The sequence below is a fragment of the Crocodylus siamensis genome, chromosome 15 (genome assembly GCF_052110815.1).
Source record: "Crocodylus siamensis isolate JL-2025a chromosome 15, ASM5211081v1, whole genome shotgun sequence".
NCBI classification, from domain to species: domain Eukaryota; kingdom Metazoa; phylum Chordata; order Crocodylia; family Crocodylidae; genus Crocodylus; species Crocodylus siamensis.
In genome coordinates, this window is record NC_143409.1 from 41,683,965 (window position 1) to 41,711,896 (window position 27,932).

The 27,932-nt window shown below is 50.1% G+C and overlaps 2 protein-coding genes across 2 annotated transcripts in view; one reads left to right on the forward strand and one right to left on the reverse strand.

Moving 5' to 3' along the window:
• Positions 1 to 3,380: 3,380 nt before the first annotated feature.
• CYP11A1 (cytochrome P450 family 11 subfamily A member 1) lies at positions 3,381 to 18,570 on the forward strand. Its single transcript, XM_090029239.1, has 9 exons — positions 3,381 to 3,686; positions 5,131 to 5,286; positions 6,274 to 6,473; positions 6,655 to 6,858; positions 7,765 to 7,925; positions 10,487 to 10,653; positions 11,576 to 11,654; positions 12,189 to 12,380; positions 15,614 to 18,570. The coding sequence occupies exons 1-9, from the start codon at positions 3,409 to 3,411 to the stop codon at positions 15,734 to 15,736; spliced, it is 1,560 nt and encodes a 519-aa protein (XP_089885365.1). The 5' UTR covers positions 3,381 to 3,408; the 3' UTR covers positions 15,737 to 18,570.
• Positions 18,571 to 18,719: 149 nt separating this feature from the next.
• The window catches only part of CCDC33 (coiled-coil domain containing 33), a 213,635-nt gene continuing 204,422 nt past the window's right edge, over positions 18,720 to 27,932 (reverse strand). The window contains exons 22-26 of the mRNA XM_090029238.1: positions 24,839 to 24,911; positions 24,024 to 24,145; positions 21,186 to 21,269; positions 19,832 to 19,948; positions 18,720 to 18,904 (exon numbers count right to left, since the gene is read on the reverse strand). Of these exons, the coding sequence (XP_089885364.1) occupies positions 18,842 to 18,904; positions 19,832 to 19,948; positions 21,186 to 21,269; positions 24,024 to 24,145; positions 24,839 to 24,911 (459 nt within the window). The 3' untranslated portion in view covers positions 18,720 to 18,841. The remainder of the gene's footprint in view (positions 18,905 to 19,831; positions 19,949 to 21,185; positions 21,270 to 24,023; positions 24,146 to 24,838; positions 24,912 to 27,932) is intronic.

Consider the following 27,932-nt stretch of genomic DNA (forward strand, 5'->3'; position numbering starts at 1 on the left):
ATGCAGGTATCAAATTTACACTTGATTAGTTACTGCGCAGTAACACTGTATGTGTGTGTACTGACCTGGGACTAACTTTAGTCTTAAGTCCGTCCACACACAGCGTTACTGTGCTTGAATGCCTGCTCACGTAGATGCTGACCTATTCCTGCTCACTGTGCAGTAAATTTAAGCCAGCCTGAATGCATGTGTGCAAATTCCTATGGTCTCCACACAGCAGAACAGCTGCAAATGAGCAGCAGGTTTTCATCTGTGTCGTACCAAGATCTCTTTTTTTGTATTGGATCCCTCCCAAAGCTGCTCCTAACCTATAAAAGAGGGGTCCAGACAGGCCCCTTTTCAGGAAAGGGCATGCTGGTTGTGTCCCCACTACTGAGAATCCCTGGTCTGGAAGCAGTACTGTAATGATGAGTAGGCTAGCCAGTCATGAGCCCCTGGTGCAGCCTAAAAGAGGGCACCAGAATGAAGCTAGGGGGTGCCTCAGCCTCCCACCCCTTGCCCCCTGCATTTTCTCTGCAGTAACTTTGGCTCTGGCAAGGTAGAGCAGCATCTAGAGGTTCACTACTGCAATGAGGGTGGGGAGATTTCACCTCCTTTTTTGTCATTGAAAATTGGTGTTTAAAAGGCCACTCAACATGTGTGGGCTGCAAAAAAAAAAAAAGGAGGGATGTCTCCCCCCACAGCAGCACACCTCTGGCTGCAGCTCCTGCCCTGTATACTGCCACCATCCTAGTTACAGTCACCGCCAGTGATGCCCCTGGCTGGGGGAGAAGGAAGACTTTTATCATCATTACAGTTTCAATATTATTACCCTGCCGCATTGTTTTTTTGGAGTCTTGTTAAATGTTTTCCCCTTACCTTAAGCTGTTTTTTTCAAGGAGGCTTGTTATGGCAGCCACCCCTGTTGCAGGGCTTTTCAGGATACAAAATGGAAACATCCTTGACATTCTTCTGGGAACTCATTGTAGTTGCCTGCCTCAACCAGCTAATGCCTGGGAAGTCCCTGACATGGATGATGGTCTTGAAGGGTCAATTATTCACATTTACTTCTGGAAAGAATGGCCATTAGTTAATTACCTTGAAAGTGTATTACCAGTTGTGCATGGCAAACCTCTAACTCTGAGAGCAGCATAGCTCAGCAAGCAACTATTTCATTCTCAGGCATCTTCAACCTCTGAGTATTTCTGGAGGGGACCAGGAGGGTATGAGTAGCCTATGCCGGCATAGATTCATAGATTTCTAGAGTTGGAAGAGATCTGGTAGATCACTGAGTCTGATCCCCTGCTCCAGGCAGGAAAGTGCTCTGGGGTTAAGTAACCTGAGCCAGATGCCTGTTTAATCTCCTCTTGAACACCTCCAAGGTAGGGGAAAGCACCACCTCCCTTGGAAACCCATTGCATGTTTTGGCAGCCCTTACCATGGCCAAGTTGCTATTGGTTCCCCAAATTAGCTCATAAGAACATAAGGATTGCCATGTTCTGGGTTAGACCATAGGTGCAGCTTGCCCAGTATCGTTACATAGTAGCAGAGAATTGATGCTGAAAGGGAGCATGAATTGGGTATGACTGAATTCCCCCCCGACTATTCCTCTCTCACTTGCAGCCTCCAGCATTTAAGGTCTAGGAAATTCTGATTCAGAGCCTGTGTCCCCAACACCTCCGCTCAACAGCTGCTGTGCTGATGCCCCTTTAACCCAAGAACTTATCCAATGCCTTTCTGAATCTGGCTAAAGTCAGCTTCCACACCATCTGGTGGCAACAAATTCCATATGAAAAAAACCCGATATGAAAAAAAACTTTCTTTCGTTAGTTTTAAATGTGCTGCCGACTAGTTTCATTTTGTGACACAGAGTTCTTGTCTTGTGAGAGATAATAAGAACTCCCTATTTACTTCCTCTTCACCATTTAATATTTTGTAAACCATTATTATGTCCCCCCTCAAACATCTCTGCTAAACTGGATAGGCCACTTTCGTCTCTCCTTATACAGAGTCCTCCACATCACTAATCATCCTTGGAGTCCTTCTCTGGACCTTCTTTTGTTTTTCTCTCCCTTTTGTGAGCTGTGGTGGACACCAGAACTGGGCACAGCATTCAAAGTGTGGATGCACCATGGAGTTATAAAGGGTAATAATGATACTTTCTGTTTTGTTCACAATTCCCTTTGTCTTAATAATCCCTAACATTTTGTTTGCCTTTTGATGGCAGCTGAACACTGAGCAGATGTTTGTAGCGAGCTATCCACAATGACTCCTAGATCTGTCCCTTGTGTGGTAACAGCTAATGTAGAGTCTATCTTAGTGTAGGTATATTTGAGGCTATTTTTGTCCAGGTGCATCACTTCATGTTTATCTACACTGAACTTCATCTGCCATTTAGTTGCCTATTCACACAATGCTGGCACATCCTCCTGTAGTTCCCCACAGCCTGTCTCACAGCTCCTTTAATGCTAGCTTAGATACGTCCACATTAGCTGCAATCCCACCATCAGATTACAATATAGACATAGCCTCAGAATAAATGCATTATATATCTTCTCTGCCTGTACCTTAGTGAGCAATTGTTCCACTGTGAAATTAAGTAGCCCCCATTTCACAGATATATAGAGACCTGTGCCCTCAACTGGTGTCAATTAATGTACCCTATACACTATGGTGTATTAATATAGAAATACCTGAATCAAGGTGATAGGATATGTTTTTCTCAGGCACTTCCAATAAGCAGAAGTACCCCCAAAACACAGGCTTTTCTTAACTAGTATCACACACATGCTCCATGAGCAGCTGCTTCATATCTATAGCAGCAGAACATGGGATCCACTACAGATCCACTTGCTTTAGTGTGGAGCAGTCAATAGGGTCATTGACACCAGGGTAGGCAGAGGTCGGGGTCAAAGGCATCCCCTATTTGTAATCTCTGGTGCTTAAGGCACAGACCAGATCGAGCCTTGGAGGGATGCGCTCCCAGGCTGGGTAAACATTTGGTTTGTGTATAATGTAAAGATAAGGCATTGGATGCCCCTTGGATTATTAATAACAAAGGTCCTCCCTTCTTTGCAATGGAGAGAAGGAGCCACCTGACTCTGCTCATGGGGAATGGTACAGCTGCCAGGATTTGAAGTATTTCAAGGCTTTTCTGTGCAGCTGCCCAGCTTCTCCTACTCTGTTCCCCTCCTCCCGGTTCGTTCCTGCACGCCTATGGAGATGTTGCATTGACCTTTCCCTGCCATTACAGTAGGCAATGAGTGATTGGGAGGCGGGTATGAGAACAAGGCAACAGCAGCCTGTTGTGAGTTAGCTCCTATCCTTGACAGGGACTGTTAGTATAAAAGCAATGCTCTTGGAGCTAGGGTGAGTCCAGAGGACTTTTCCCCAACAAGGTGGTGCACTTGTTCCCTTCCTTGTCTGGCCATGTTAGCCAGGAGCAGCTCCCGCTGGCTGACTCCAGGGAACCCTGGGATGCTTTCTCCTGCTTCCTCCCAATTTCCTAGCTACCGCAGGGCTCATGCGGTCAAGGGGGAGCTGTACTCCCCCTCTTTTCAAAGGAAGGGGCCCAGGCCTTTTAATGAAGTCCCAGGCAACTGGAAAACTGGCTGGTTCAACCTCTACCACTTCTGGCAGGAAGGTGGCTTCCACAATGTTCACAACATCATGGCCCGGCAGTTTCAGAAGTTTGGACCCATTTACAGGTAAGAAGCCAGGGGGTTGCCCCTTCTGGTCTCTGCCATTTTCTCCCCCTGTGGCTCTGAATGTCCCCCCAAAAACTAGCCCAGTGTTGTGAAGGAAAAGCTGGGTGTTGCAAAGTGTATTGGCAGGGCATTGAGAGGCAGCATGGTCTAATGGACACAATGTGAGGCTGGGAGTTGAGCATGCCAAGTGGAAAAATCTTATTGAATTTTAGATACGCTTTCACCTCACACAGACCCAGCTTCAGCAGTAGGGAGGGGTGGAGAAAGCATTGATCTTGCTTTTCTTCCCAGCTGTGCTATGGAGCTTCAGTGCAACCCTGAGCAAATCACTTGCCTTCTCTCTCTGCTGCTGTTCCACCATTTACCCTCTGTCTGCTTCAGCAACATGTAGGGGCTCTCTGTTGCTGTTGGTATGTACAGTACCTAGCACTAAGGGGTCCTGGTTTTCAGATGCATCAATCGGGGCTACAGTGATATAATAGGGTTAGGTACAAAAGGTCCTGCAGCAGTGTCTGGACAGGATCATGGAGGTGTGGTGGCAAAAGGGAGTCTCTGCTGGTGTTTTATGTCTATGACTATCCTTGTCTCTATGAAGTTTTATGTGTCTAGGACTGCTGACATGTGCTCCCTCCCTGCCTGGCTCTTAATTACCCCAGGGTTATAAATAAAGATGCCTACCCCTACTATACCCAGGGCCAGGCTGTGTGCTGGATCCTGACCTGGTGAAGCACTGGTGGGCTCCACAGGTGTCGTGGAGTTTGGACGATTGGCAGCAGCTTAGGGAAGGGCTTTATTTTTTTGCTGAGGTTCTGCCACCTCTGGTGTCTTGCCCTGGTTTTGTGTCTTGAGAAAACTTCACTGGACCAAATTCAGCCCTGGAGTAACTCCATTGGATTTTCACCAGGGATGAATTTGACCCCTTGCCTTGTATATCCGTCAGACTGGGTTTAGTTCAGTCTATGTGGACCCAATTCTGCATTTTTTTCCCCAAGGATAAATGCCCATTGGACTCTAGGTATTCAGCTTAAGTGGTCCATTTTCCATGGGGGTCCACAGACTATGTCTAAAGGGTCGACAAAAGATGATTACGATCAATCAAAAGTCTGTGAATACTCACACTTACAATTCAAAGAGGTCTGCACCTTCATGCAAAATTGTTTAGGGGTCCACAAATGAAAAAGGTTGAAAACCAATGGTCTATACCACTAACACACTCATGACTCTTGCTTTGTGTGCTCAAACTTATGCATGAAAGGAAGTTGCTGCCACAACATCCTCCATGGCCTATTTGTGGAGACTCCTGGGGGATCGGGGCATGGGGGGCATTGACGGTGACTGCATTGTTCCAGTGTTATCACTGATCACCTGAAAAGATGGGTGATCCCAGTTTTCTTCTAAGCTGTTTTCTTGTCTGAGCATCCTGATGTCCCATTGAACTTTGCAGGGAGAAGCTTGGCTTCTATGAGAGCGTGAATATCATTAACCCTGAAGATGCCGCCACTCTCTTTAAATCAGAGGGCACGTTCCCAGAGAGGTTCACTGTGCCCCCGTGGGTGGCCTACCGAGACCACCGCAACAAGCCGTATGGTGTGCTTCTCAAGTGAGTAAGGGTTTGCTTTCCTTTGAGTGCAAACAGTGCCACCTACAGCGTATCTTATTGTGGGCTTAGGGATTCAAGGGAGCCCAGACTGACAATTTTTTCTGATGTGCCATGAACATTATTTTTTCCCATGCAACTTGCTGATTTTTTCTGTGGACATCACTCCCACTTCAAATGTAACAGTTGGAAGCAGCCACAATCCTAAATTCAGTAGCCACCAAATAGATATGTTGGTAGACATCAGGTAGAGAAGGGCCCAACCTTAAGCATTGGTCCTGAGCCTGAACACTTCTGTGGTTGCCACTGGGTACAAGAGACATATCTGGGCCCGTTGTGCAGTGTCTCTTCTGAAGCTTGGTTCACAGTACGTATGAAAGGACCAAGCCTCCTTGAAGTTTAGAAAATAGAGAAATGGTTGGGGAGGAATGGTTGAGGACACTGGCAGCTGAGCTCACCTTCACGTGCTGATTGGAAGAACCGTTGTGCTGATGTCTCTGCCTCCAGAGCAAGAGCAGGGGGCAAATGGGGTTGGCTCATCCTTGAGGCTTTGTTGAGGTTTTCTAACAGTGGAAGGACAGGGCTGGGCTCTTGTCTGGATCCTGCTTTAGCTTGACACAACTGAAAATATTTCTCAGTCCCCACCATGTAGGGTTGATGTGACATGGCTCCCAGTTGCTAGTATAACCAACAAGAAACTGGTGGCTTGGCCTAGTGTGCATGACTTTGAGGGTCAGAAGAGGAATCCCCAAGGAAGCAGACCCGCTGAAGCATGGCAGCTGGGCAAGCATTGGGGGGAGAACCAGAGGGCATTGGTCTGCATGGCTTCGTAAGTGAGGAGTGGGCTGGGCTGAACAGAGAGAGCACGATGGTGTACTTTGATGGGAGAGGGCACATGGAGGAATTGGTTTGTGTTATTCCTGGCACTAAAGGGATTGAAACGTTCCCAGAGGACAGAGCCACCTGGATGCTTTTCCCTTTGTTTTCCAGGAATGGGGAGGCTTGGCGCTTTGACCGCCTGATCCTGAACAAGGAGGTCCTGTCCCCACAGGTGATGGACAACTTTGTGCCCCTCCTGAACGAAGTGGGAGAGGACTTCGTCCGGAGGGTCAGAGTCCAGATTGAGAAGAGTGGCCGGGGGAAGTGGACGGCCGACTTCACTAACGAGCTGTTCCGCTTCGCTCTGGAATGTGAGTGAGCTGGCGTCTGGCTGCGGGGTTTCCATAGGGACGGGCTGGGCTGGGGAGGTGCAGCGAGAGGCCTCTACATAGCTCAGGTATGAGAGAACAGGGACTTTGAGGGTGGACATGAGCCTGGATTCAACCCCTCATCTCCCCCACCCCCTTCGGACTGGTTCTCTTGCTTCTGCAGCGGTGTGCCACGTCCTGTATGGAGAGCGCTTGGGGCTCCTGCAGGACTTCGTTGACCCTGAGGCCCAGCGATTCATCGATGCGGTGAGCATGATGTTCCACACTACCTCGCCCATGCTATACATCCCAGTCAAGGTATTCCAACGGATCAACTCCAAGATGTGGCAGGACCACGTGCAGGCCTGGGATGTAATTTTCATGCAAGGTGAGAGCTCTTGCTCACTGCCTCACTAACCCCTGCCATCTGAGGGAGACGCTGGTAGGTAAAATGTGAGTATTTTAGGCTGCTGTGCAGAAGATCTGAGGTCAGGTCTCAAACCTGGTAGTCTGACTCCAGGGCTGAAGAAACTTGAGGGCATCCTAGAGGAAAGGAGATGGATTTGCAATGAGCCTACCTCCTGATAGGCGTAGCAGAGGGTGGCTCTGGAAAGGTGCTTGCTCCTGCTGACTAGCTTGGCAGCTCCAAGGCATTGACAGGGTTTGTTAGTGGTGGATAGCAGGGATAGCTCTGCTGGAGGGGCTGCCAGGGTCCCCTGTCACCGTGATCTGGAGCAGAACCAGGAGGACCAGGGTATCCTGTACCAAGCGCCTATTACTAGAGCTAGGATGGTAACTTCTTTGTCCATGGGTCTGAACATGACACATTTACACCAGTGTTGTCTGCCCTTACACCAGAGGAGCAAACATACAGCCCACCATTGGTGTAATAGTTGAGGACATTATAAGAAAGATGCAGGATGCCAGGAGAGTGAAGGATACTCCACCTGCTCTGTATGAACTCAGGGCTGCTCAGACTCCAGCCAGGCACTTGGCCAGTTTGGGAGAACCCAGTGCTGAGTCCCAAGGGTGACCCCCAAATCAAAGAGCCACATACATTGTGTGGGTCTGAGTGGTCCTATGTCTATCCCCCCTACCCCTGACACCATAGCTTCCTCAAGAGGATAAGGGACCTGGGCTTTGAGCTCCTATCTGGTCTTAGGAAGGAAAGTTGGGCCTTTGAGCTCTATGCCTTGTGTGAAGTGTGGGCTTGGCTCTTGGAGCTTTCCAGTTAGGTGCTGAACCTGTACCTTTGTGCCTGGTACCCCCCCCCCCGCCATGTCTGTCTCTCCAGCTGACAAATGCATTCAGAACGTCTACCGAGATCTCCGGCTGCAACGGAAGAGCGCCAAAGAGTACACTGGCATCCTGTCCACACTTTTAATGCAGCACAAGCTGCCCATTGATGACATCAAGGCCAGTGTGACAGAAATGATGGCAGGTGGGGTGGACACGGTAAGGCTGGGCTTTGAGAGTGAGGCAGCCTCACTGCTATCAGGGTAAAGTATTCATAGTCATCAGGGATCCCACAGAAAAATGGGGAAAAACTGCGGATTTTCCCTTATAACTGAGAAAAATGTGGATTTTTCATTTTAATGGAGAAACATGCAGATTTTCAACTTTTTCAAAGAGCTCTCTGCAGGCTGGCAGAGTTGTAGCCTGAGCCATGGATAGCTCGTCTGAGGGCCGGAGAGTAGAGCTGGCTCCCCACTGTTGTGTTCACTTCCAGGGGCTTACAGAAGGGGCACGTGCCCCCCCCATATTTGTGCATGGGGTGTGGACAGGCTGTCCACTGTGGGCTTGGGCTCCCTGCCCTGCGTCCTCTCCCTGGGGTCTCCATGGCCCAGCGGGCAGGACCTGGCACAGCAGGGAAACTTGGTGCTGCTTCTGGGAACCTTGTGCTGCCATGGCAAAGAGCCTCCTGCCCACCTGGCAGTATTGGCAGTGAAGGGTTGTACCCCTTGCTGCTGCTGGCCAGGGGTGCCTTACCAGGGCAGTGTGGGGCTCCCAGTGGTGGCACTGAGCTTCTCTTTCTGGCCCTGCTCTGCCCTGCTGCACTGGAGGGAGGGCAGTGGGGGGGGGGGCAGCCCAAACCCGCAGCCCGCACCTGCCCCGTGCACAAATCTGGGGGGCACATCCCCCCATCCCAGGAATGCGGACAGCAGCAGGGAGTCAGCACCCCATCACCCAAGCCCACAGCAGGCAGCCTACACCCTCTCCCACCACAGGCTTTCCCTGGGGATCAGGCACTACTGTGTGGGGCAGAAGGATGCAGACCTGGGTCCCTGACCCCATAGTCCTGGAAGCTCGGGGCCCCCTTCAGCAGGGTTGAGGTGGGGCAGGGGCTGTGGGTGAGGAGTTAGGGCCACTGGCAGGTCTTGGGGGCTGTGGTTTGAGATTGAGGGGCCTGGACCTGCATCCTAGTGAGCTAAGGGAGGAGGAGGAGCTCTGATTTCCCATGATAAAAATCCCCAAATCAAATACTAACATTTATAGGTACTTAGAATTTATTTTATTATAGTGACTGAGGCACTGGTAGGCTTTGAAGTTGCTTAAAAATTGTAAATATATCAATAAAACATTGTGTTCAGTAGGGCTGCGCGAAATTTCACAAGCAGTTTCATTTCAACACTGTTTCAACACGTTTCAAGCTCAAAACAGCAAAATTGAAACAACAGCTTCGAAACAGCCTCGAAACAAAATGAGGCAAATCGAAACGTTTCAAAAATCTAAAAACAGAAACTAAAGTAAGGAGAGGGAGGGGGAAAAAGGGGGAAAGGCTGCGCTCATATTGACTGTGTAGCTGGCCAGTGACTGTCATCCTTCCCTGAGGTCTCTTCCAATCCCAGTGCTCTAGGGGAGGGATGGAAAAACTGTAAAGAAGGCAGCATTGTTTGAACTGCCCGGCTTTCTGCCTTGGGATCAGCTGAGTGAGGGCATACCTTAACACACACACCGTGTCACCCACCCATGTCACTAGTTTTGCCTGTCAGCAGCTAGAGGTGCAGGGCCCCAGAATCCAGAACCCCTGCACCGATCTCCTTGACAGCTGGCAGGCTTCATGGCGACAGCAGGGGCTACCATCCCTGCAGCTTTCACCCTGCTGTGCCTTCATACACCCAGTGTCACCCATGGCACGAGTTCTGCTTGTCCACAGCTTGCGGTGCATTTCCCCCCTACCCCTTGCACTGATCTCCTTGAAACTTGGCAGGCTTCATGACCTCAGAAGGGGCTACCATTACTGCAAGTTTCATCCAAATCAGCCCAGAAATGACAAGGTTATAGGCTGTTTCACGCTTCCCCATTATAGCCTACAGGCGAAACATCGAAACAGCGTTGAAACCATGTCGAAACAGCAAAACTGTTTCGATGAAACTAAATGGAATAGCAGCTTTGAATTGAAAATAAATTCGAAACCAAATGCAGTTCTGTTGAAATGTTGAAACACAAGTCGAAACAGAACAGTGCCATTTTGCACAGCCCTAGTGTTCAACTGATACTTATAAACAGAGAAAACCAGGATCCTTGGTCGTGATGGATCTGGCATTTTGCTAAGGGGTGGTGATGGAAGCTGTTATATACTCCATGGCTGTGTGTGTGTGTGTGTGTTGCCATCCTTGAAGTGGCTTCCCCCTCTGATATAGCTAAGTGCCCCTGTCTGTTCTTTCCATAATGATCTTCAGTGAGTAATGCCCATAGTGCAGGAGCAGGGGAGGCCGAGAATGGCTTTGCAGGGAGGGATTGCTGTCTAAGGCTGGGTACATAGGATGTGGAGTTATGGCACCTTTGACAAGGGAACCTCACGCCTGAGGGCTCTGGCATTTACCAGATCATTTCTATGGGGCCTTTTGTGTGAGCATTCAGTGTGAACTTAGCTACACAACTCCCTTGTGTACCAGGGAAACTGAGGCATAGGCAGGTGAAGTGACTTATTTGGGGTCATCTAGAGGGTGGCAGGGCTGGGATCAAAGTCTGGCCATTTCTTAGCTCTAGGGCTTTCCCCTATCCCATTGCAGACCTCCATGACCCTCCAGTGGGCCATGTTTGAGCTGGCTCGCTCTCCAGGTGTGCAGGAGCAGCTGCGGACTGAGATCTTTGCAGCCAAGCAGGCAGCCCAGGGGGACATGCTGAAGATGCTGAAATCTGTCAAACTGCTCAAAGCTGCCATCAAGGAGACTCTCCGGTAAGTTGGATTGCCTTCCAGGATGTCCCATTCAGTTCCCCCATCCCTCTGTCTTTAATGGAGTTTAAAGTCCCTCTGTCTTTAATACAGTGAGCAAGAACAGCCCCTTCACTGTGCAAATGCTTCCCTTCCCTCTCTATAGAAATCCAACCCAGTATTAGGGTCCTGAGTAGAGGAGCTGGGACTTTGTACCAGTGTGGAAAAATATTTCCCTCTAGTAGCTGATCCTCTTAAAATAATTAACAGTCCACTGCACACTGGACCTGGGAACACTGCGCCTTAACCCTGTATTCCTTACATGTGTGTACAAGTTATGATGGTGTCCAGAGTGGAGAGATGACCAATTATTGTATTAAGTGATACAGTAAGTGCTATTACAGCACCTGGCCACCAGATGACAGAGGAACCAGTACTAGCTCCTTTGCTTTGAGAAGATAGCTACTGCAGCGGAGAAGCAGGCACAGAGCACCTACACCAGTGCTATTTCCTACTTGAACTTTTGGGGGGTAATTGTAGTGAGTTTACCAGTGTAGGGCTGCAAAAGAACAAACAAGGACAAATGTTAATGGTGCTTTTTTTTTAACCCTCTCCTGTAAGCCTGGCTCCAGCAATCAGTGGCCAGTCATCAATATTTGCACTGGTGGAATCTGCTTGAAACCAGAATTAGCTCTATCACGGTGAAGGGAGATGGGCTTAGAGGACTCCTGAGAAGTTCTCATAGCTTGATCAAGTGCATAGCCAATATGTTGTATGTAGTGCAGGGAACAGAGATAGATGGTGGTCTTTTGAGGTAGTCTCCAGACACTAAGGCAGGAACTGGTCCCTTTAACAGCAATGACTGTATATGAATTCATTCATCTAGGTGATGTCTACAGTACATGAATAATGAGTAAATTGTATTCTGACTCCCTCTCCTTGTCAGGCTCCATCCGGTGGCCATAACACTTCAGAGATACACAACGCAAGAGATGGTCCTCCAGGATTACCGTATTCCTGCCAAGGTAAGCATTGCCTTGGGACTGCTCCATCTAGCCAGTGGCATTCCCACTGCTTGCATTACTGGGTGAGCTTTTGATAATGTTTCATACATTTTAAGAGGGAAGAAGTTGGGTAGAGAGACGGCCCATACATGTAGCAAAGATCTGGTCTTTCAAAGATCCCAGCCCATTTCTAAACCTGAAGACTCTGCTTAAGCATTGTTTTAAAACCCCAATGGTCAAACTTACCTTGGGCTGGTCAGTGGGGACTGGGTCAGAGCTTGTAGTATGAGTGCTCACTCTCATCAGCCCATCCACAAAGGTCAATAGGCTTTCTTATGTGATCACTGCCACGAGGGAATGCCCCACACCTGAGCCCTGCCTGATGTCCCTGTTTGTGGTGGTACCGATGAGCCTGATTTGGTCCTGCTGTGAGGCCACATCGCTGTGAATACAGAGAAACTGCACTGCAGTGATGAACTCTGGCATAGCCACCATGAGGGATGCCAGAGAAGTGCTGGTGCTAGCATGCTCTTAACCTTTCCCTCTCCCTTGCAGACGCTGGTGCAGGTAGGGATATATGCAATGGGCCGCGACCCCAAGTTTTTCGTCAAGCCAGAGCAGTTCAACCCCGAGCGATGGCTGATGATGGAAACAAAATACTTCAAGGGGCTGGGCTTTGGCTTTGGACCACGCCAGTGTCTTGGTCGCAGGATTGCTGAGCTGGAGATGCAGCTCTTCTTGATCCATGTGAGTCTGGCTCCTTCCTTACTTGGCTGAACCACAAAAATAACATCCTTCCATTTCATTCCTGAGCCGTACTCCAGGCAGATGACAAGGAAGGAGTGTGGGTGGCTGCTGTTCATTTGGGCAAACAGTGGGACCCAAGTCCTTGGAATTCAGCTGGGTGCATGGTTTGAGCAAGGAAGTGTTACATGGTGGACGATTCAGGGGCTGCAAGTTACCACAGGCGCATCAGGTACACAAAGCTCCCCATAGTTGCCCTGGGTTGTGAGAGGCTGCAGGCTTTCCATTCAGAGTTTGCAGACATTTAGCACAGTGTAGGTGCATCTACATGTGCAGTTACTGCACAGTAACTTAGGTGCCAAAAGTTACTGTGCCAGAAGTTACTGTGCAGTATGGGCATGTGTCTATACGTGCGTGCCCATACTGCACAGTAACTATAGTGACTTACGCCAAGTTGGGCATAGATTTGCCACCTGCATGATGCAGGTAGCAAATTTACTGCACAGTAAGGCACAGGTAGACAGGCACCTTACTGCACAGTGACACTGTGTGTGTGCTCTGACTTGGAAGTAACTTTACTCCCAAGTCGGAGCACACACAGCGCTACTGTGCTGTAACACCTATGTGTAGACACCAGTCTAAAAAACGCTTACTGCGCAGTAACTTATTGCGAGTAAATGCATGTGTAGACATGCCCTGTGAGTTCCTTTTAATGATGCCACAAGATAACATGCAATATTAGCCCTGTCAAGTGTGGAAAGGCATAGATAAGATTCATGAGATAAATCCAGAGATTTCAAATAAGAATCCAAAGTGTCAAAACCATCCTGACCTGTTGCTTTCTGAGTTCTTGGCAACAATAATTGTTCTATTGCTTTTCCATATTCAAAACCTGAGTGAAAACTGGTAGCTGGCACTTTGTGAGGGGTGCCTCGAATCTAACAAGAAAGGCTGGTGTCAAGAAAGACTGAAAAACAGTGGTTTTGCAACATTTGTGTGAGGTCATTTGAAATTTTTTATAAGATCATTGCACATTTATACTAGATAAAAGGGTTATTTTTCTGTGCCAGAAGTAGTGTGGTCCAGTAAAAAGTGTCTTAGTCTCTGAGCCTGGAGACCTGGGCTTCTAGTCCCAGGTCTGTCCATCAGCGCTCTTGATTTATTTATTTTCCCCATGACTCAATTCCCTCATCTGTAAAACGGAAATAATCATACAAGCCAGCTGGGGAATTACCTGTCAGAATGAATCTCCAATAAAAAAATGGCCTTTTCTGGTGACAAGGGGGAGGAGGCAATCAACTGTTTTCCAGCAGGAAAACTTAATTTTTTTTATCATTGCAACAGAACTGTCCAGTAAGTATTTCTGTCCAGTGGGGGAAAAAAAGTTGTATTTTTTCCCTTTTGTTCCTAGCCAGGATGATTTTTTTTTCTGTGAAAACTTGGTATTTTCTACAGGGCAGAAAATGTCCCAGCCTGCTCTTCTCAAGGGTCTGTGCCTCACTTTGAGGTTTTGATATAAATAGTGAGATGAAAGGAAGTCGAGTCTAAGCTCAACTCTCTGCTCCATCACAGACTCCTGTGTTTTACTGCTCCTCAGTAGTATCCAGGTGCCTAAATCCCACTGACATCAGGAGGATTTAGGGTCTTAAATGCCACTGGGAATCTGGTTCTCTAGGATCCAGTTGTCTATCTGCATAACCAGGACTGTAGCACTTCTCAAGCTCCTGGGGGTGATGGGAGGAAGCATCCACTAGGAGCCATGAGGTACTTGGATACCAGAGTAGGAGGCCGTGCAAGGACTCTACCTTCAGGATGTCAGACTCGCCTCACCCCCCAGGGCTGGATCTGGGCTCTGGGGTTCCTTGCAGGCCAGATCTGTAGGATGAAGGGCTGGTGCAATGGGGCCAGTGAGTGGTGGAAACAAGTGAGCCATGTGGCTGTGGGGCAAGGGAGGCTGTGTTCACTGTTGATGGCCTTGTCCAACAAGGTCCCATGGCCTGAGGCATTGCAAGCTTTTTCAGTGCCTGCAGTGGGGGGGAGAGAGAGAGAGAGTGTGTATGTGTGTGTGTGTGTGGCCTCTCATAGCAAAGCCTCTTGGAGGAAGGGATGCTCTTCCACCCCACTGCCAGATATGCTGCTGGGCATGGCACTGCCCCTGCCTGGCTGTGCCTGTCAGGCTTCCCATGGTTGGGTTTCATGGGGCTCTGCAAAGCTCTTGGGGGTGGGTGGGGGCATACTGGCAACCCCTCTAAGTTGGTTTCTGGGGCTGGTGCCCTTCTCACATCACCTTGGTTATGCTACTGCCCTTAGCTCTGGATTCGGCAGTAGTACCTCCCTAGCTAGCCCTGCCCCCAAACTCCCCAGTCCACCAGGAGCCCCAGCAGCTGGATAGAGCAGATCCAGCCCACAGCTGCCCCAGTCTTATTATAGGAGTAATATTCAGCTGGAAAAATTAGGATCCTACAAAATGAGCCTCACGTCATGAAGTTCCTTTTGGCCAGTGAGCCCCTTCACTCAGTGAAATGGGGCTTTACAATGCAGCCTTCCCAAATTAGGCATTCGGTTCATTTTCAATCAGTTCAGAGAGGGTTTATTTTACAGCACAATGCAAGAAAACAAGGCAAAACCAGAAGGGCATAAAAATCATCCCCAACTGATGCAGTGACATGGGTGTGTCTTGCCTAGCCTAAACCAGCATGCGGGGGTAGAGAGCAAACACCCAGGTGATGGGATATATAGAGGGACCTGGAAGGAACATCCAGTCCCAGGCTCAGCAGGGCTTCCCTTAGCTGCAGGCCAGAATTAAGGTCATGTTTCATAAGGGAGTTGCTGCCATTTGCCCTCTCCCCAGGAGGTCTTCCTCATCACTGCGGGACCGGGTTCAGACTCTCCTTGGTCTTTCTATCATAGAGTGTTTGGAGCTCAGTGAATTCTGGACCGCTCCCTCAGCCCTGCAAGCTCCTGCACTGGGGGAAATAGGCAACAGAGGTCCTTCCAGGGAAAGACACAGGTTAAAAAAGTGGCATGAAATGATTAGAGACACAGGACTAGGGAGTATCTGCCAGAAGGCCAGTGTCCACCCATCCAATGCTGTTTCACTCGGGCGAACTTTTGCTCTTCCAGTGCAGGCCAGGAGATGGCTATCAGAGCTGGAAGCTTGTACAGATGAGACTGTAGCCACCTCCTTAGATGAACCTGCAGCTCTGCTCACTATCCATTTGTCTCTGGTTTTTCAGATGTTGGAGAACTTCAAGATAGAAACCAAGAGAGGATTGGAGATTGGAACCAAGTTTGACCTCATCCTGATCCCTGACAAGCCAGTATACCTGACGTTACGGCCTCTCAGTGCCCATCCGTGAATGGAGCAGCAACTGCCCTGACCAATTCTGTGACTAGGCTGGGGCAATAGGTGAGGGGCATATTGTCACTTGCCTGAAGCCCGGTCCTGTGGCAATCTGTAGCAGGACACAGCAGCAACTCTGGTGCCTCCCCAGCCTGAGGTGTTCAAAGCACTGTTGAACCATTCATGAATTCAGTCTCACAGGCCCTCCTGGTAGTTAGTCATTATAGTTATCCCCATTTTACAGGTGCTGAACTGAGGGATTCCAATGCAAGGTCACACACTTTCATTTCATAGTTTCAGTTTCTAGGGTTGGAAGGGGCCTGAGGAGATCATCTAGTCTGACCCCCTGCCATGGCAGGAAAGAGTACTGGGGTCAAACGACCCCGGCAAGGTGTTCATCCAACCTCCTCTTAAAAACCCCCAGGGTAGGACCCTGCAACCACTTCTCTTGGAAGCTGGTTCCAGACCCTAGCCGCCCTGACCGTGAAGTAGCACCTCCTGATATCTAACCTAAACCTACCCTCTGCCAGCTTGTGACCGTTATTCCTGGTCACTCCTGGCAGTGCTCGGGGGAACAGTGACTCCCCCAATGCCTGCTGATCCCCCCTAAGTAGTTTATAACAGGCCACAATTTACAGGAAACTGAGACCAGACTTGGCTCCTGGTCACTGTGATTTGCAAGCCTCATACTAATTTTGCTCAAATGTAGGCCAGTTTCCAGTTACCTCCCAGAAGGGAGGCAATTAGATGACAAATTTTTCTCCAAATTCAGTTGTGGCAATCAGAGCCTGCGGTCTTCTGTTCTGCTACCAGATTCAATTGGACCATGGTGTGTCCATTATGCCCTGACCTAGCTTAAAGCAACAATGTGTGGTGTTTCTATTGCTGCTATGCAGCCCAAGTGGTAGAAATCAGAGCAAAAATTCTCCTGTTAACACCCTGATCCCTGGACTTGTAACTCCCTTCAGCAGCTGTGATGGTGGCTTCACAGATTGTAGTTGCATGCTACTGGGGATGAAATTTTATGACTACCTGATGTAGTAGGTGGGTATTACCATTAAATCTTACCCCTGAGAGATCATTGTGGTTGTACAAGCTGTGATCAGTTATAACTCCAGTTCTGAAGGCCCAGCAATATGGAGACATTTATTACTGGTTGTTCTCAGCTTCTGAAATTGCTGGCATGACACCGGTCAGAACCACTGAAACATCCACTGTACTTCATACCATTATGTTCAAATGGATAGCACTTGCCTTATCTGTCCATTTCAAAGGGGATCATGTTGTCATGGGTGACTATGAAAATTCGTGGGACTCAAGTTAAGAAATTAGCACTATACATGGTGTGTTGTTGGGGGACAACATCACTAGCTGTGGAGAAACAAGTCTCGGGTTGTTTCAACGGTTGTCTTTTCTGCCCTGCAATGCATTACAGGAGGTGGGGCAGCTAGGGGTGATTACCAGAACTGTGTTCAGGGTGAGTTTGCATTTCTCTTTATCTCTGGGATGTTTGAGAAGCTGTAGAATATTTCGTGTGACGTAGGATGTGCTCGTGCTCCACACTCCACAAGAAGGAGTCCCCCCACTTTTTTTTTTTCTTCAAATGCCAGCATCTCTAGTTCATATGTGAATTGTGGTGACTTCACACACAAATCATGCACCAGGCGGCTGCTGCTTGCTTTCCATCATGCTCTTTCCTACTGGACTCCAGTGATTGCACTGGGCAATCTCCAGGATGCGTGTCCGCAAGCTGCCTTCCAGGTCTGTTTGCTGGTGATGGACCCAAACAGTTTACACTTTACCTTGGTTGCCTGCTTCTCTTCCTTAGCCCCTGTGACTGCCATATCACTGACAAGCCTATTATTTTGTCTATTTATTTAATCCCTACCCTTAACTCTCCCTTATGGCTACAGCTTGAAATGTTCCTCCACGTCAGAGCAGGAGTATGGGAAAGACTATGACTGATGCACATCTAGGATCCCGGGATCCTAGGAGGTAGGGCTGGAAGGGATCTTACCTCATCTAGCCCAGCTGCCTGCTCAAGTCAGGATCATCCCTGACTAAACCATCCCAGCCCAGTGCCTGTCCAACTTGCTCTTGAAAAACTGCCAGGGATGGCGATTCCACGGCTCCTCTAGGCAGCCTGTCCCAATGCTTGACCCCCCTCATGGTCAGGAAATTCTTCCTACTCTCCAACCTAAATTTCTCCTTCTGAAGCTTGAGGCCACTGCTTTCCATCCTGTCTCCTATGGCCTATCTCCAAACTAAATCTCCAAACTAAATTTCTTCTCATACAGCTCAAGGCCATTGCTTCTAATCCTATCCCCTACACTAGCCACAGTACAAGCTGGCAGATGGCAACCCTACAGGTTGCCATCACCTTTAAGTGATGATTTTAAAAGCTCTTCAGGTCATTCCTGCCTCAGCTTCTCCTTGGTAGCACTGGTATTCTGCTAGGTTTACAAACCAGTAAAGGTCCCAAGAGGAGAAGGGGGAGGGGCAGCATCCATGGGGCTCTTTCCTATAGCAGGGCCTGCACCGAGCAAAGCACAGGTAGCATCTAAGCAGCTGTGCAATGTGCTCAGAGAAGGGCAGGAGGCACCTATTACTGAGCCTTATCTACTCAGCCAGCAGCAGGCTGCAGGAACAGAAGTGGCAGCATGAGGGCTGCCACTTCAGTTACCACTGGGGATTGAAATGGGAGCCTCCAGAGCAAAAAGTCACATGTACCTTGAGCTCTGGAGCTGGCAAGATGCTTGGAAGCAATCATGTAAGATGGACAGGAGAAAGGTGACCTAAGGGGGCAAGGGCTTCTCTGCAGGTGTCTCATTCCCTGTCAAAGTAGCTGCTCTACAGCACTTATCACTGGGTCTTGGCCTGGGTTGGATCTGGGCTTTATGGACAGGATTCTGTCCATCTTCTGGGCAATGTAAGCATCTCCCTGGGCTCCAACAGGGACCCCTATGGCTGTCCAGTGCACAGGAACAGCACATGGAGGGTAGGTGTTAAGCATTTAATAAAACTCTCCAGAAGACCCAGAGGGGTCGGCCTGCTGGAGACCGGCTGGAAAACCTCATAGTCTTTCATTTGTGAGACCAACAGGTCAATCTCACAAGAGGTGCTAGGGCAGAGGGTCAAGTGTCTGATGCCGCTTGTGATGTGTTGTGGGGTCTGATGAAGTCTTCTGTGAAGGAAAAGAGAGTCAATATGAGGATATGTTCCTGAACATCTACCCCTCTGTCTCCCCACCCCTTTTCAGCCACGACATGGCCCTGTTTCAAAGTCCTTTGTATCCAACATGCTTCCCAAGGGCCAGTGTAAATACCACCAGAGACTGGCACTCATGCTCTAACAGCTGTGTCCTCACAGGGAGGAGGAGATGATGAGGTGATCTCCACAAGCTGCTCAATGACACCCTGGAGGAGTTATGAACCCCAGGGCCATAGTCAAGAGCAGCCCACAGTAGAGGAGAATGAACCTACAACCCACCCAACAGCTCCATTCATTTTAACTCTTCTGCAGTACGGGGGAGGAATCAGGCAGCTCAGAGAAAGGGGTCCCCTGACTGAAGAGAGATGGAGCCTCAAGGTAAGGGGCTAAGGGAGACAGTTGCTGCCCTCCAATAAATGCATGAGTCTCCAGGGGAAAAGCAAGTACCCAGGGAATGAGCATGGAGGAGAATCAGAGATTAAGTCTGACCATCTATTTAAGCACCAAGAATTTGTGCTAAGAGGTAACTTCTGTGGTGTCGCATGGCTGGAGTCAACCCAGTAGCCGTGCTTGTGTCCCTTTTCCTCCTCCTTTGGTTAGTCCTCCCCATCTTCCCCTCCTGAGAGAGGGTGGAGGGAGCAAGCTTACAAGCTAATGAAGACCAAGAAGCCTTTCACCCTGAAGTCAGTGGTGGAGACATTCCCTGAGGTATTTCTTGTGCCCTCAAGATGGCCCCGATTACTACCTTGAAGGTTGCCTGTCCCAGGCATCAATTTTTGGCTAAAAGCAGCTGGATGGTTGTTTTCCAAGATCAGAACCAGGGCTCCTATGCTAGCCAGGTGAGTCAGGGCTAGTGTCAAAGGTGCGTGAGTCCCTGGTACTTTGCGGGCATGTCACTTACCACTTGGAAGTCATGCGGGATGGGGGAGGGCAAGTGCCTGAAGCCATGCTCTAGCTCCATCAGCCGGTTGTTGAGTTCTTGCTTCTCTCGTCCCCACGTCCTTGCAGACTCCTCCAGCTGGGACAGAGAGAACAGACATTCAGGGCATGGCATCAGCATAGCCCATTCCTTCTCTATCAAGCTAGGGCTGCTTGAGTTGGTTCTTGAGTGGCCTTAGCTGTAGCTGTTTTTCCAGCTCACTAATGCATGGGTCATTGGGAAACAAAGCAGGGCCCCTCATGCCAGCTCCCTCCCAGATAGCTCGTCTGAGCTCATATGTTCTACACCTGTCTTGTTTCTATCCACACACTGTCAACCCTGCTGGTGTGAGGGAGGCAGCATCTGTTTGGGGGATATGGTACACTGCTCTGAGGTCCTTGGATCCAATCAATTCAGTGCTAAGCAGATGCCTGCTCATTTAGGGACCTGCCCTCCTTCTGACTACAACCTTCTTCCTCTAATCCCAAATGATTTGGTGCTGCCTGATGGGGGGAAAAGCCTGTGACCATGTACAAATGTCCCTGCCTGGTGGGTACATCTGCACCCAGGCCCTGATGTAGCCCAAGGGGCTAGGTACAGGCTTGGGCTATATCAAAACCCAACCATGTTTTCATGACCAGTGCCACGCAGTAAGCCTCAGCAATGTGGTCCAAGAGTGAGGCTGGTCTTCGTTGCAGCTGGCCCATGACTGTGGGGTGGGTATGATGTGGCTGCAGTGTTAGGATGCCTCACTACAACTTCAAAGGACTGATTTTGAGCCATGCTTCAAACTGGTGCTGAAGGCTTTTTTAAGTGGACCCAGCAGTAACCGGGTATCTTGTCATATGGGCTGATGGACTCAAAGTCAAAGGCAGCTGCAGGTGCAATGCTGGCCACACTGCTCCCGTCTTGGCTGAAAATCTGGTGTGCATTAACCATGCAAGTCTGTTGGGCCACCAAGGCTCACATGAACCTTTAACCTTGACTGTGGGACTCCCTCCCTTTCCCAACTGAACAGTGACTTATTACCCAGAGGGCCAGCTGGAAGAACCAACTGTGCCAATGACCAAACATAACAAACCATGCTCTCCTCCTGTCTCTGGAAAGGGCTGTGGTCTGTGTCTAGCCGCCCTTCTGGACTGAGGCAAACTGATGCTCCACTCACAGACTCGAGCAGTGATCATGGTATGTCATGTCCACAAGGGAAGCACCAGAACTTGAGGGATGGCCAAGGAGCAGGTCACCATCCAGCAATGTCATGCTCACTCATGGCCAAGGAGCATGCCCTGGGTGAGAAGACATGAAATTGGGAAGGAGTGTCTGGGAAAGGGCTTACTTGGCTTTCCAGGACATGAATATGAGTCTGAGCCTTCTCCAGCTTGGCCAGCAGGGATAACCTCTCCGTGTGGTCGTATATGTCCTGCTAAACAGAAATGCAGCTTGGTAAGAACAGCTGAAAAGGTAGCATGGGACTGGAAGGAGCTACCTGGGAGACAGTGATCATCGCTTGCTGGAATTCACCATCCAGCGTAAGGTGGCAAAGGGCTGCAGCAAGGCAACAGCCCTAGACTTTAGGAGGGCTGACTTCAACAAGCTAAGGAGGATAGTTGGGGAAGCGCTGAGGACCCAGAGGGGAAGGGAATCAGATGTCGAAGGTGAGTGGTTGCTCCTTAAGGAGACGATCCTCCATGCCCAAAGGGAGGTAATCCCAACAAGGGTCAAAGGGAGCAGGAGGGCACATAAACCCCCATGGCTCACTAAGAGCATCCGGGAATGTCTCCTTGCTAAAAGGGAGGCATATACCCAATGGAGAGATGGGGTCATCGCCAAGAAGGACTATGTTATAGTCGCCCGAGGATGTAGGGGGGCAGTCAGGAGGGCCAAGGCAGAGTTGGAGATAGGACTAGCTTCCCGGATTAAGGACAATAAGAAGTCCTTCTTCAAATACATAGGGGGTAAAAAGAGGGTCCCGGGTAATGTGGGGCCCCTGCAGGACACGATGGGCAACTTAGTCATCACGCCAGATGACAAAGCTAACATATTTAACGATTTCTTTGCCTCTGTCTTCCTAAGTAGGGACCAGTTCAGCCACCTCCCTGCTGGGCCCCCCTCGGGCCCCGAGAGAGACACGCCTGGGCCAAGGGTTAGCGAGGAGTTAGTTAGGGTACTTCTGGAGAAGCTGGACGTGTTCAAGTCCGCTGGTCCGGACGATCTTCACCCTAGGGTTCTACAGGAACTGGCTGAGGTCATTGCGGGACCCCTGGCACGGCTCTATGAGCACTCGTGGTGCTCTGGCGAGGTGCCGGAGGACTGGAAGAGGGCCAATGTGGTCCCTATCTTCAAAAAGGGAAAAAAAGAGGACCCGGGAAATTACAGGCCAGTTAGTCTGACCTCAATCCCGGGTAAGCTCTTTGAAAAAATTATCCTGGCACACATCCAGGAGGGCCTTGCGGGGGAATGCATGCTCAGGGGCAACCAACATGGGTTTATCAGTGGCAGGTCTTGTCAGACCAACCTGGTGGCCTTTTACGATCAGGTCACCAAATCATTAGACGCAGGGGTTGCTGTGGATGTAGTCTTTTTGGACTTCCGGAAGGCTTTCGACACTGTCTCTCACCCTGTCCTCATCAAAAAGCTGAGAGACTGTGGTGTCGATGCCCACACGGTCAAATGGGTCGCCAACTGGTTGGAGGGCCGCACCCAGAGGGTGGTAGTGGATGGGTTCTTCTCGACCTGGAAGGATGTGGGCAGTGGGGTTCCGCAGGGCTCGGTCCTCGGGCCTGCACTGTTCAACATCTTCATCAGTGACTTGGATGAGGGGGTAGAAAGCACCCTGTTCAAGTTTGCTGATGACACTAAGATGTGGGGGGATGTGGGTGCACTAGAAGGGTGCAATAGGCTACAAGCTGACCTTGACAGGTTGCAACGGTGGGCGGATGAGAATAGGATGGGGTTTAACACTGATAAGTGCAAGGTGTTGCACATGGGGAGGAAGAACCGGCACCACACTTACAGGTTGGGGAACTCTCCTCTTGCCAGCACGGAGACGGAAAAGGATCTTGGAGTCGTCATTGACTCCACGATGAACATGGGCCGGCAGTGTGGGGAGGCAGTCAAGAAGGCCAATCGTACCCTATCATGCATCCACAGATGCATCTCGAGCAGGTCCAGGGAGGTGATCCTCCCCCTCTATGCGGCACTGGTCAGGCCGCAGCTGGAGTACTGCGTCCAGTTCTGGGCGCCACACTTCAAGAGGGACGTGGACAATATGGAAAGAGTTCAGAGGAGGGCCACTCGTATGATCAGGGGTCAGCAGGGCAGGCCTTATGAGGATAGGCTGCGGGACCTGAACCTGTTTAGCCTCCACAAGAGAAGGCTAAGGGGGGACCTTGTGGCCTGCTACAAACTGGTCAGGGGGGATCAGCAGGTATTGGGGGAGTCCCTGTTCCCCCGTGCGCTGCCAGGAGTGACCAGGAATAACGGTCACAAACTGGCGGAGGGTAAGTTTAGATTAGATATTAGGAGGCGCTACTTCACAGTCAGGGTGGCTAGGGCCTGGAACCAGCTTCCAGGGGAAGTGGTGCAGGCTCCGACTGGGGATTTTTAAAAGGAAGTTAGATGAGCACCTTGCCGGGGTCATCTGACCCCGGTGCTCTTTCCTGCTAAGGCAGGGGGTCGGACTAGATGATCTACCTAGGTCCCTTCCGACTCTAGCTACTATGAAACTATGAAACTATGAAACCCTATGTCATCGTATTCAGTTCCTTGGGCTCTCAAACAGCTGAGTCACAAATGCTTGTCCACATGAACATCCACACTGACCCTTCCTGCGCACCACAGCCATGGAGTTCCCTCAACAAGACCCCCAGACTGAGACAGCAAACAGGCACCTAGTTTTTGGTGGCTGAAGCAAAAACAGCTTTGCTAATGCATAACAACACAATACCATGCTGTACTGCAGCAGTGTATGGAGGCTGCTGTTGAATCAGACTACGTTAACATGCTAGGTGCTGTACAAACATGTCAGCCAAGCCCCAGGGGCACTTACAGCTCTTAGAAACAACCAGTCTGCCAGGTATGTGCAATGAGCTGCCACTGCTTGCTCCCAGGGCACCAGGCCCCAAATCCAGCCTGGGGGTGTCTACAGGCACAGCCCTGCATGCACACATCTCACCGGCAAAGACTGCTGCTGCAGGATGATGGGGGAGGAGCAGTAGTGGGATCTCCCCAGCTCCTCCTGCAACCTCAAGTTCTCGGAGAGCAGTGTTGTGTAGAGTCCCTTGGAGAAGGTCCTGCCTGGAAGGGGAAGAAGAGGAGAGGCAGCTCAGAAGGCAAGGAGGGGTGTGCTCTACTCTGTACCATTAGGCATTTTGCTATGGCTCCAGAGGGGTGACATTGAGCCTTACTCTGAACTCCTGGCACAGGCCACTCCATAGCTGATTCAGCTGTAAGTGGGCACCTGGTCATGTGTGCTAGGGAGCCCATGGTAACTGAGTGCGGTGCTGTTCATAGCACCCTCTGGCGTGCTGTTGGCTACATGAACCACACTAGGCAGGTGGGCCACCTAGGCTTTTGCTAGACTTGGAATGACATTCTCTTGTCCTTCCTACCCAACTCCATCAGAATCAGAGGCTGTCCATGGAGGACAGGGCAGTGGATCTTCCAGGGAGCTGCTGGCTGTAGGATTTGGTCCTTCATGGGGGATTTGGATTCCCTTTCTCTTTCTCTAGGTACACTGTCACGGTGAGGAGCACCTGACTCCCACTTCCAGGTCAGGTGCTAAGCAGAGGAAGGCTGCTGGTAGCATGTGGCCCTTTCTGACTGGCTGCTGCACAGGGTCTCTGTGCTGCCTGTTTCAAGCTGCAACTTGTTCTTATCTTCTCAGTGGCCAGTCTTTCCCCACAGGCCTGGTTCCTGCAGCACAGCCCAGCTGGCTCTTCCAGCACAGCCAACTCCCTCTTGGGCCCTGCGAGAGAGGGGTGGTCTTACCTGATGGCTTCTCGGCATTCTTGGCTGCCTCAGCCAACTTCTCCTCCAGCAGCCGCTCCATCTTCTCAATCACCTGTGGTTGGAGCATTAGTTGGGTGGGGGGACGGCAAGTATGCATTAAAGTCTCTTTGACCCAAGCCACCCAGGGTAAGCCAAAAGTTTGGGCCTCAGGGCAGGAGGTGTGCTGTTAGCATTGGATGGCTAACTGATCCCAGTGCTCTACAAGTCTAGTCCAGCACACTGGCCCACACACACCCTGACCAGGCTGAGTTTCAGCTCAGATGCAGCCAAGGTCTGCATGGGGCCTTAGTAACACATGCTGCCCTCAGAGCCCCTGGGCCACTCCAACAGTTTGCCTCCTCCTCTTCTTGCTACAGGCACGCTGCTCATTGTTGTTCATTTACAGTAAGATCTCTAAGGTCTTGCTCAGCGCTCTCTCTCCAGCTTATCAGTCCTGAGGTCAAACAGCAGAGAAACGGCCTTCCCAGAGATGCTTATCTGGTCTGACCTTCATCAGCCTAAGCACAAGGACTGCCTGCTGAAATTCTTGGGATTTCACTGCATCTACTACGCTCAAAACTTCATCTCAGAGCTTGCTCTTTCCCTGGCAAGCTCCTTTACTGGCTCATACAACCATTTCAGTGCTTTACTTCTGAGCTGTTTGTTTGCCTCTTAGGAAAGCAGTTCCATTCTTATGAAGTGTCCAGATCTCATATCCCTATCAAACAAGAATGGTATAGCTTTGTATACCTGATTCTTGTAAGTGGGGAGGGTAAGAGAAAATCATAGAATCATAGAAGTCGGGTCAGAGGGACCTTGTAGATCTTCAAGTCCGACCCTCTGCCTGCGCAGGAGAAAAACTGGGCTCAGATGACTGCAGCCAGGTAGGCATCAAGCCTCTTCTTAAAGACCCCCAGGGTAGGAGCCAGCACCACTTCCCTTGGAAGCTGGTTCCAGATCCTAGCTGCCCTGACCATGAAGTAGTTCTTGCAGATGTCTAATCGAAACCTACTCTCCAACAACTTGTGGCCGTTATTCCTTGTTATGCCAGGGGGCACTAGGAGAAACAAGGTCTCTCCCAAACCCTTCTGGTCCTCTCTCGTGAGTTTATAGATGGTCACCAGGTCCCCCCACAGACTTTTCTTGTGAAGGCTGAACAGGTTCAGGTCCCGCAATCTCTCATTGTAGGGTCTGCCCTGTTGTCCCCGGATCATGCGGGTGGCCTCTGGACCCTCTCCATGTTGTCCACATCCCTCCTGAAGTGCAGCACACAGAACTGGATGCAGTACTCCAGCTGTGGCCTGACCAGTGCCGCATAGAGGGGGAGGATCACCTCCCTGGACCTGCTCGAGATGCATCTGTGGATGCATGACAAGGTCTGGTTAGCCCTGCCAACCGTGACCTCGCACTGTCAGCCCATGTTCATTTTGGAGTCAATAATGACTCCAAGATCCCTTTCTGCCTCCGTGCTGTCAAGAAGGGAGTTTCCCATCTTATAAGTGTGCTGCTGGTTACTACTGCCCAAGTACAGCACTCTGCACTTGTCAGTATTGAAACGCATCCTGTTGTTGCTAGCCCACCCCTGTAACCTATCTAGGTCTTGCTGCAGTCTTTCCCTCCCTACTAGCATGCTCACCTCACCCCAAATTTTGGTATCATCAGCAAATTTAAACAGGTTGCTTTTCACCCCATCGTCCAAATTGCTGATAAAGAAATTGAACAGCACGGGCCCAAGGACCGAGCCCTGGGGGACTCGGCTGCCCACTTCTCTCCAGGTTGAATATGACCCATCCACCACCACCCTCTGAGTACAGCCCTTCAGCCAATCTGCAATCCATCTGACTGTGTAGGCATCAATGCCACAGTCACGTAGTTTTTAATGAGGATGGAGTGGGAGATGGTGTCAAAAGCCTTGCTGAAGTCCACAGCGACACCTGCATCCAATGCTTTTGTAACCTGATCGTAGAAGGCAATCAGGTTGGTCTGGCAGGACCTGCTCCTAATGAACTGTGCTGGTTGCCCTTGAGCATCATCCCTGAAGGGTCTTTGTGTTTAGTAACTGCTAGACAAAGTCACAGAATTACAGGGAAAAATCATAGAGAAGTTGGGCTGGGAGGGACCTCCAGAGGTCATCTAGTCCACCCTGCTGCCTAAGGCAGGATCATCTCTATCCCATACAATCCATATTCTAAATTCTACATAAAACTACTCTCAACCCTGACACAACACAGATATAACATCCTAACCTGCCATAGGTGAAGTAGAGGAACCACAGCAGCAAACATCCTGCTTCTATGAAATGTTCTCAATATATGCTCAAGAAATCCCAGGCCAAGGACCACACTACAGAAGGCGGCAAAACCCCCATAGTCGGTACCAGTCTGACTGTGGGGTAAAATTCCTTCCTGTCTCCAAATATAGCAATTGGTCTGACTCTGAGCAGAGGGGCAAGATCCCCTAGCCAAAAACCTCCAGCTTTGGTCCCAGCAGGAGCATTGGCACACATTAGTCAAAGTCCCCAGCCTTGGCTGTAGCCAACACCCAGAGCCATCACACCTTCAACCCTCTTCCAAACAAGGTCTGAATCTATGGTCCTGTTGTTGGCTTCCCCTTCTGCTCAGTTTGCTCCACTACTACAGAGCTGGTGGGAGTGTCTCATATCCACACACAAGGAGACCTTGAAGAGACACCAGGATACTAGTGGGTACTGGGCAAGGTGGCTGTGTGTTTTGTCAGGGAATGCAGTTCTAAACCAAATGTGATGCCTGGTATTCAGGAGACCCCTGTCATTTAGATGCCAGGGTCCCCCAGACTGGCTGGAGCATAAGCTTGTAGAAGCTGAGCAGCTAGTCAGTAAAGCTAGCATTAAAGGACCTGGGCACTGGACTGAGAGCACCTGCTGCCTACAGGCTTGCGCTGGGTGTGTGCACAGTCCGTGAGATCCCAGGATCCCATTCCCAGGTGCAGGAGGGAGTGAACCACATCACTGTGCAGAACAGCCACCCTGCTGCTGGGGCTCCTCTCCCGCTGCTAGATTCCAGCGCAGGAGCTGAGAAGCCAAGTGCCACCTGTGTGATGTTGGCTTCTGACAGAG